The 9,712-nt window shown below is 36.3% G+C and overlaps 1 protein-coding gene across 2 annotated transcripts; it reads right to left on the bottom strand.

The window, feature by feature from the left end:
• Window positions 1-550: 550 nt before the first annotated feature.
• On the bottom strand, window positions 551-8,331 carry LOC108320594 (topless-related protein 1). Of its 2 annotated transcripts, none has more exons than XM_052868798.1 (26): window positions 8,174-8,331; window positions 7,638-7,774; window positions 7,348-7,527; window positions 7,123-7,236; window positions 6,885-7,043; window positions 6,275-6,452; window positions 6,035-6,161; window positions 5,837-5,946; window positions 5,573-5,741; window positions 5,368-5,477; window positions 5,190-5,259; window positions 5,004-5,077; window positions 4,832-4,927; window positions 4,658-4,753; window positions 4,448-4,575; window positions 4,100-4,334; window positions 3,852-4,013; window positions 3,673-3,771; window positions 3,320-3,466; window positions 2,596-2,706; window positions 2,316-2,495; window positions 2,102-2,230; window positions 1,927-2,022; window positions 1,577-1,765; window positions 1,336-1,502; window positions 551-1,077 (listed from the first exon to the last, which is right to left on the bottom strand). In XM_052868798.1, the coding sequence occupies exons 2-26, from the start codon at window positions 7,715-7,717 to the stop codon at window positions 870-872; spliced, it is 3,414 nt and encodes a 1,137-aa protein (XP_052724758.1). In that variant the 5' UTR covers window positions 7,718-7,774; window positions 8,174-8,331; the 3' UTR covers window positions 551-869. The 2 variants fall into 2 exon arrangements, with proteins under 2 accessions (XP_052724758.1, XP_017407538.1); XM_017552049.2 differs by having other exon boundaries at window positions 551-1,074.
• Window positions 8,332-9,712: the final 1,381 nt, after the last annotated feature.

Raw genomic sequence — 9,712 nt, 5'->3', positions numbered from 1 at the left:
GCAGCATATAATCTAATCACAAACACCCGTGGACTCAACATCCTATCCATCCCCAAATTTAATGCTCAAACATTAAAATTGGACATTTTCTTTTTATATTTAAAACGTGCAAGAGTGCTCTACAGTGTTTAAAATGAGGGATAAAAGCAGCAATCTCTTTCAGCTTTCTGATGAACTAAATTTGACAAAAACTTTTGTTAGAGTAATGTTCAATTGAGGTTAAAATGGTTTTATTAACACGCCTAACTAGTGAAAATTTAAGAGCAGTCACAAAAAGGCTTGAGCATGCATTATTTATTACTGACATTATTTTCATTGGGTTAAAAAAATGTCTATTTTTCAAAAGAACAAGACAACTTTATTACTTACAGGTTCATATACAAACCTTCAGAAATAATAAATAGCAACAGTATTTAAAAACCAAACAGCTTTTACAGCTACTAAAGCAAATAACTGGTGTGCCCGAATCCTGAGCCAAAAGATGAAAGATGAAAGATTGGCACAGTGATTTACATGCAAGATTGGAACGGGACTGACAGAAGGCAACGAGTTAGGATCAATCAATCTAATTAAATAGCCAGAAGCAGTTTGAAAGTGCTGAAAAGAACTTGTACATGATCTGTAGCATTAAACTTAAAAAGAATTTCACATCTATCGGCAAATTACAATGTGGTTTTGGCCTTCAACCAAAGGAGTTGCTCCAGGGCTCTGGCATGATGTGATTGTGTGCACAGCACGATCGATGGATTTAACTTAGTTGGATCAACTAAATTGAAGAGTGCCCTGCATTAAGTTAAGTACAAATTTAGTTCTTAAAATTGGCCAGCAAGCCAAGTATGTAAAAGAAACTTGTCTTCGGCTGACACGGATCATCTTTGAGCTTGATCTGAAGAAGGTCCAACAGAAGTAGCTGCAACATTGCTTGCTGACCCATTCTCAATCGGAGGAGGCACACCCCACTTGCCTTCAGACTCGAGGGGTTCAAAAACATGAACTCCACCATCCGACAGTCCTACAGCAAACTGATTTGGCTCTTGTGGGTGAGCCGCAATTACAAGTGGTTGTACGTTGGAACTGCTTCACGAAGACAATGTTAGTAGTATTCAACAAAAAGCATGTCAAAGATTCATTACAAGCACATTATAAACTAGGAATAATCCCGGGTTACGCACAAAACTTAATAAATTCTAGGAAACGCAAATCATATTCATTTTCAGGTTGACTCTCATTTTGGAAGAAGGGTAAGAAAATTAAAGCATTTTAAATCTATTTCTTTTAAGTCATAGAACATTCTTGCCCATGCCAGCGGATACAACTACTTAATAAAAGGATTACCTGACACTTGCAGGAAGATATGCAGAAGGATTGACACGACAACGTAATCTGAGATTTGAAGCACTAAATACACAGATTGTTGCGTCTAAAAAGCTGGCATATATAAGCTGGCTATCGCACGAGAATGTTGCATGCGATATTGGAGCAGATGAATCTCGCGGGTAGTACTACAATTGAAGATATTGGCATTAGACAAAAAGTTCGTAAAAATTGTTCACATGATATATTGAACTAGACTAACCTGCTTTAGACCTTCTAGTTTTGTTGCTTCATAAATGGCAAGCTGAGTTTCATGTACAACCAGGAACTGTATTTGATCTTGATGAAACTGTACACGGGTATCTGACTGTGCCGGTGGTGTCCTCCCAGGAGGAAGCTGCAAGAATCTAGACTTCTGCTTTTCCCATCCATCCGTGTTCCAAACACAAATCTGCATAATAAATAGGGTACAATAGTAACTCCCCATATCATCACAGAAGAAGATGCATTGCCACAGAAACCAGTTAAAGATCCAAATCTACAAATTCTTTTATGCAATTGAATAATAGAAAAACCAAATTCTGAAGAGAGATTACAATAAGCAATTATTACCTGAGCATCTGCTCCAGATGAAACTAATACATTCAATACATGAGAGAAAGCAAGACCGGTAATTCTTTTAGTATGGCCTTTGAGTTTACTTTTAACCTGCAAAAGAACTGTTCATTAACAACAAAAGATCTCAAACCATGAGTACAAACTGTTCACATACAGACAGCTCTGTTACCTCGTCAACACGGACATTATATATTTGAATAGAGGAGTCATCCATGCCTATAGCAATAATATTGTTATCCTGAGGATGGAAAGCAAGAAAGGTTGCCGCAGGTGGTGGAGGCATGAACGTTGTCATAGTCTGCACTTAGCCAAGAAGATTGAAATTGGTTCATTAGCATAATTCCAAAACATGGTCTTGAATAATGACTACGCTAATAGTTTACCTTAAAGGTCATCATATTGAACAGAGATATCTTCCCTCCTGATGCAGACATTACGTATGAATCATTTTTGGACAATGCAAAGCAGGGTACAGCATCCTCAGGATTGCTATCAGCAATGTCATTGGTCATCAGGATGCCACTAGAAGGTTGCCACAACTGAGGTTGCAAGGTAGCAGTGGCCTACAGGATGAGTTATCAACATCAAAAAGGAGTGCAATTCCCAGTATCAATTTCTGAATAGAGAATAGTCTGACATAAGAAAAATCACATGTTCTCACACCTTGCCAGATGAATTGCGCTCATTTCGCTGCCATTTCCACAGCAGGTGAATAGCATTTGATGCTAATGCAAGAATAGCGTTACCCGAATTTGTATATATCAACCTTGATATCTGTCAAAAAAATCACAATTTCCGTCATGGAGATTTGGCCAGAGAAACATCACAAGAATGAAGGTCACAATTGTCCAATCACTTTTTTAAAATATACCTTATTCATAGCCATATTTAGAGAAAATAGTTTTGTAAAATACTTAAGGATTATTTCACCATTTATGCATCAAGACAGAAAAATAGGTTCTATGTAAGATGGTAATACAAACTAGAAACATGAGTTTGGCTCATTACAAAATTTACATGAATAGGAGAACATTTCCTGCCAAACTACATGGAAGCAAGAAATCCACAATTCTCCTTAGTTGCATAACCCAAGTCCGTAAGATACTAGTGTTACCAGATCATAGAAAAAGGCACTTCTAAAGTAAGCAACCGAGGGTGTATCCAAAATCTACTGATAAAGATTATGTTCACTGGAGATTAAATTAAGGGCTGATGAACTCAATTTTAAAAGGGTATTTCCCATAGAATTGTGGACTAAAATGGGTTAGAGATAACACATCTAATCATTAAAACGTTTGTAAAGCTGCAATAAGTTTGTTACTAAATTTCTATGGAGGGTATACAATAAAATTGAAGTAAAGTATACAATAAAATTGAAGTAACATACCTTAGTAACTCTTACATTCTCTGGTAGCTTCAAGGATCTACATTGAGATTGTTCGTTGATTTCAGTGAGCTTCCATACCTTTGACTTGTCATTCGATTCTTCACTTATTCTGGGTTTAACATCACCCATGTTTCTGGTATCCCCATTCTGACGAGATGAAATTGACAGTTAACAAATGATAGTTATCATAAATCACAACAAGTATGATATTTCCTATTTTCCAATAACTGATGAAGAATATGCACTATTAAGAAGTGCAAGTTGAACAATAAAATAAACATTAAAAAGAACAGTACAAGTATCAAGCAAATAAATTACGAGTCCCACTGATTTACAAAGACAAGATCACAAACCATTCCAGTAATAGCTACTACAGATGAAGCCCTCTCTGCCAGTGCAGCACTCGTTGCAGCAGCTGCGGCAGCAGCAGCAGAAATTGGATTAATTGTAGGCTGCCACAAACATTGTGTTAGATTAGGTTTTATTAAAAATAAATAAGAAATGCGCAAAGTATAACACTATCAATCTATACCTTTGTCAAGGCTTCTGATGCTCTTGAAGCATCATACAAAGAATTCTCTAATGTGCGCAACAAACGTATGCCATCCCCATTGGCCAAAATTTTGATTCCATTGTCATTTGTGGAGACAGCTAAAAGTGCTCCATCCTTGTTGAAACGAATACGGGGGCTTGCCTATAGTGTAGATCAGGCAACAATTAGCAAAAAACTATAATTTCTAGAGGCTAGCTCTCCAACTTTCAATAAGATAATTAACTTACAGGGAGACCCCCATCAGCATCAACAGTTGTCAAAAGCTGAACATTATCCATATCCCAGAATTTGATGGAGAAATCATCACCAGCAGCCAAAAAACGATTTTTGGTAGTATCAAATTGCACAACACCCAAAGATCGCTTACGAAATCCTTGATAAGTCCTTTTCACAGCTCCTTCACTCTCGTTCCACTCAACAATCGAGGACTCTCCATCTTTGCTAGTCCCACATGAAAAGAGCCTGTTGCATACATTCATAGCCAATTTTGAACATTGGGTGATGAAAAGGAAATATAACTCAACTAAGCAACAAGATTTAGCACAGTAGAAGGATCCATTGTTGAGAGTACATACCTTGTACCATCAGCACTATAAGCCATGGTAGTGCACCAACGACCAGGAGCTTCATAATCAACACGGGATCCTAAATTGTCATACAGCCATGCTTTTATTTTTCCATCTAATGCTGTTGAAAATATGAACTACAACATCACAAGGCAATGAGCGTCAGCAAGGAAACCAACCCAATTAACAATCCCTGAAGGTTCGGAAGTCAGTTTGAACCTGAATGTTTTCTTTGTAATGTGGGCAGACAGAATAAACAGGAGCCTCATGACCTTCAAATGTATACTGCTTTGCACCCGAAGCAGCATCCCATACCTTCAATTACAAAATTTAGTTAGTAACACATTCAACTCTCCACTTCAACAAACCAAGCACACGTTCTGACAAACTTACCCTAATGGTCTTATCATCACCACAAGTTATCACGCATAGTTGCTTATTTGGGTGGGAGAATGCTAGATCGTTTACTCCACCAACATGAGCATCAATCTAGAAAACAGGATCATTAAGTAAGCAAATACAAAAGATGCACATATGCAAATGCATTATCCATTCAAGTTCATACCTCCAAATGCTGTCGTATTTCATCCCCACCTTGGTAAGCGTATATCTGAACAATGTGCCTTGAGTAAGCAACTCCTGTTCATTGAACAAATACAGACATTTCGGATTGGTTCAGTTGGCATCTCAAGACAAATATAATATGATTATCAGTAATCAAGCATTGAAGAATTAAAAATTCTAAACTTACCAAATAAAGCACCATCAGGACTCCAAATCACACGGTTGACAGAAACACCCGGATCTTTAACAAGAGCAGCCTGAAATTATCATAATTAGTTTTTCTTCAGAGATGACAAAATTACAAGTCTTATGGTTCAGCTCCGATTACTATCAAGAACATTCATGTATAAAGGTAAAGAGACAACCTGAAATGGCATTGAACATGCACTAAGATCCCAAACTTTGAAATTCCTTGAAACCAACCGCTCCCTAGAACCCACCTCCCACAAAGCAATGTCCCCCACATTTGTACCAACTGAAAAATGGCATAAAAAAGAAGTTAAATGGAAATTTGGTAGCAAATACATGCAACTTACAAAACAACTAAAAGGCCTTAGAAGAGCAGCAGACCAAGAAGTAAAGATTGCTGAACTGGATGAAAGTCCATGCTCATAGGAGCTGACCCCTGATTAATAGTCCGCACAACAGCCTTGGGTATGTCATCAGGTGCGTTAAAAGGTTGACTGTGTTGACCATGACCTGGGAATGTTGCTGATAACACATTGACAGGTAGATTCACCTGCATAAAGTGATGAATACCAGAATACATGAGATCAAAACTTAATTTGCCAACCAATGAATTGCTAATTATGTCCATAAGCATAGCCATATTACCTCATCCGAAATTCCAATTGGCCTTGTTCTCTTAGCAACATAGTCTGAGTCTCCAGATGGATAGTCAACCGAAGGATTAGTTGGGGGAGTCCTAGGATGCTTCAAAGCAGCTTAACAAGACAATGAAACATGTTATGAGTCAAAGAGAAATTAGATACGATCACAATATGAAAACACCCCAAGACTTGGTGAATATACCAGGGATAGACGGAGCACCAAGACCTATAGCTCCACCTCCAGAAACCGCAGCATGTGCTACAGTGGTTGGATTCGACATCCAACCAGCCAGGGGTGTTGGCACTGGTGCTGGAGTAGGTTGAAAAGGCTGTAAAAGAAGCACAGAGAGGTCCAGCACCAAAAATAAGAATTGAAACATAAGAGACATGAAATGATGCTCGTGTTACCAAAAGAAGGTATAAAATTAGTTCAGGAACCCACCCCATGTGCACCAAGTGGAGGAAATCCTCCAGCCTTTGGTAAGGAGCCTAGTAGCGGATTATTAGCAGGTGAAGGAGCTCGTGCACCATTTGGTTGTCCACATGAATGATCCACGAAAAGTGTTTTTATATCAGGATTTGGCCGTGGGTTCTTGCAAAGTTGATGTTGCCAATTTAGGCTGTAATTAAAAGAAAAAGAAAAGCAATTCTTTGTTAGTAGAAGATATTTAATAAATAGTCAGTAGTGTATCTTCGGTACAAACCGTAACACAGCAATGCATTATCTATAATTTAACAGAAAGGAGGCACAGAAGCAGATAATGCAGTCAAAAATTGCACCACATTGCACTAGATACAGATTGATGGAACTAATTTTGATGAAAATAAGTGTCACATACAAATGGAAATTGCAAAAGATTGAAAAACAGTAACATCAAGCTTTTATAAACCAATAAGAACATAAATCTAAATATGGCAGATGATCCCCATCAATTGTAAATTAAGACGCTAACTAAATGATTGCATTGGGTACAAGAAAGTTACTTCACATTCAAAGCACAAATATGTGTTCCATACTAAGCAATCAATGCTTGGACATAAAAAAAAATTACCTTTGATTGATTAGAGTCCGTAACCTTGAGTTTTTAAGGTTGGGAAATTGCAATTTGTCACGAAACAAAGGATTTGCTTCAATGAGCTTTTTGAGCTCAACCAACATTATTGCTCGTGCAGACTTTGTATCGCCATACTTAGACAGTTGTTCATTCTCCCTGTGTCAGCAGAAACTCATTAGCTGCTTCTTAGAGAACTTTTTCACATGAAAACAGCAGTAAAAATTAGCATTGGTACCTAAAGTTTTCCAATGTCAGAAGCTGTGTGATTTCCTTGAACAATTCTTCATTAAAAGTAGCAAACACTTTCAAATCCTTCACTAATATTTCTACTGCCTTAGACCGGTCATGCCTACGTAATAAAATTTAAAACAGTTAATTAGACTTGTCTGCTAGTAGAACACTGTAATTTAAAGACTCAGAGTCAATAAAGAATCTAAATGTGAATTAGTGGTGAGCTTACTTATCTAAAGCCTCCAGATACTTCTGCTTCCTTATCTCAAAAAATATCTTCATAGAATACCTATTATCATCCACCTTAGTGAAACCAGAGAGGTATTTCTCCACCTCGTCCCAATTCCCATTGTGCACTTCATCCTCAAAATATTTCATGTTAAAGAAAAACCCTGATTCCTGCTCAAGCCTATTATTTTTTTAACCCAAAAAAATTTAGTTAATTAATGAATGTGGTAAGAAAATAAAAAATAAATAAAACACCAAAAATAACCCAACAAAATTACAAACTAGCCTCACTTGTGCACAGTCTCTTTGAACTTTTCCTCATCGAGAAACTGCAAGATCAAGAACACCAATTCCCTACTAAGAGAAGACATCGGAACCCCCTCGTCCTCGATTAGATACACACTGAAATGAACAACAGTGAACTAGATCTGCAAAACCAAAAAATAAAAGAAAAAAAAATAATAGCAGCTAGGGTCAGACATGTAAACCACAGAACATAAAATAAATAAAAAATAAAAAAATAAAAAGAAGAATAATCAAAATCCGCACCGTCAATGAAATCATCTAACCAGAAGCATTTATTTAGGAAAAAACCCTCAGTATTTTCCAAAATTAACCTAAAAACAAAAACGATGCGGTTTCGGTGGCCAAACGAAGAGAAAACGAAAACGATTTGACTCTATCTACATCCTACACGATCAACAAAGCAGCTTTAATCTAAGATGCATGAACCAAAAGTTTCAACCTAAAAAAAAGAGCATAATTTTTTTAATAAAAAAAAAACAAAAAGCTACAGATTCGGAAACATGTAAGAGAGAAACTCTAACCTTAGAAGCTAACACATCACAAACCAAACGCTCTCCTGTCTCTCTTCCGATTCTTGCACTTTCTCTCTCCTCGCGGAAATGGACTAATCTACTCGCTCTCTCTCTAGAAACTCAAAAATATATAGAGAGAGAGAAAGAGGTCATTTGAACTTGCAGAAATAGGGTGTTTTTTATATAGGAGGCGACAGATAGTGGAGGTGATAAGCCCAAGTACTTATCCATCTATGTCAATAAGCTATCAGGGAAGCAAAAACACTTATATTACAAGTGCAGTTAATTGCGGGACCCGCTAAGCCGGCTTCGGTTTTGTCTAAACAATCGGCTCGGAATCTCGAGCTAACAGCTGTCCTTCAGCTCCAGAATTGGGGTAATTTCCTATGCTGACGCGACATCAAGCTACTCTATGACATCAACCGTTGGATGTTTTAGCTCAGTTTCCGCAAGTGATAACCTGGCATATTGGATGGTGAAGATTGGAGGTAGAGGGTAGGGGAAAGGCGTGGATAGTTGCTGAGAAAGCGACTTTAACTGGGTTGAGATCCCCGGTAACGACAAAGTTTATCGGAGGGGTCCCATAAATTTGACCCCAGAGTTTGAAAGTATTACCGTTCTTGCCATTCGTTGCAATTGCGATATGCACGTTTTATCACCGTGCGATATGGGGCATTCTCCCGTACGATATTTTGGGTGTTTTTCGCGAGATGAGAGTTAGTAAAGTAAGTGAAGTGAATTAAATGTGTGGTCAGAGAGGTGCGTAGGTTATTGTCCTTGTCAGGTATGTACGTCTGCCTGTTCTTTTCCACTTAGCTGCAATAAAATAAAGATAAAAATATTCACTAAATAAAGTGATAGAGAATCATAATTTTAAAAAATAAAATGAAAAAATTAACCCACAAATCATAATTTAAGTTGAAAAATATAAATTACTTGTTTTACTATGTCTCACTTTTTTTTATTAATTAAGAAGGAATCGATTTAATGGAAAGTAATGTCTTTTACTATTATTTTTATTTACCAAATTAAAATTTAATGTTTTTCAGATTATAAAATTGTTAATTTAATAGACAAATAAAACTTTTTTTATGACTTTAAACCTAATCTTTTTAACTAACAATTTTAGAAAAAACTTACTATATATTGGTTTATTCCGTAAATAAACTTTGTTCAAAGGAATTATGGTTAGTAACCAAAGTCCTTACTAGTTTGTCTTGTCTTTTAATTATATAAGGCAACATTATGATTTCTCAAATATAGTGTCATTTTTCCATATTAAAAGTCAAAACAGATTATTAAAAGAAACAATTAATTGATATTAAATCTATATAAGGTTATGATTTCACAAATATAGTGTGATTTTTTAGTATTGAAAGTCAATACAGATTATTAAAAGAAAAAAATAATTGATATTAAATCTATACATATAATAATTTTTAATAGTTTCTAATGGAGTCGAGACAAAATCTAGTATAAATATATTTTTCCTTTATTTCTCTTATAATAATTAAGGTGTAAGTATAGTCTACTTTACAAATTCGTCCA

Source organism: Vigna angularis, chromosome 9 (genome assembly GCF_016808095.1).
Source record: "Vigna angularis cultivar LongXiaoDou No.4 chromosome 9, ASM1680809v1, whole genome shotgun sequence".
Classification (NCBI taxonomy): domain Eukaryota; kingdom Viridiplantae; phylum Streptophyta; class Magnoliopsida; order Fabales; family Fabaceae; genus Vigna; species Vigna angularis.
The sequence above is the reverse complement of the archived record's forward strand: the minus strand, read 5'-3'. Positions and strand labels throughout refer to the sequence as shown.

Excerpts from the sequence above, each read along its gene's own strand:
- LOC108320594 (XM_052868798.1), bottom strand. The coding sequence starts at position 7,717 with ATGTCTTCTCTTAGTAGGGAATTGGTGTTCTTGATCTTGCAGTTTCTC. Across the intron at positions 7,044-7,122 it reads CTGACATTGGAAAACTTTAG|GGAGAATGAACAACTGTCTA; the intron begins GTACCAATGCTA and ends CTGCTGACACAG. Across the intron at positions 6,453-6,884 it reads CGGACTCTAATCAATCAAAG|CCTAAATTGGCAACATCAAC; the intron begins GTAATTTTTTTT and ends TTTTAATTACAG.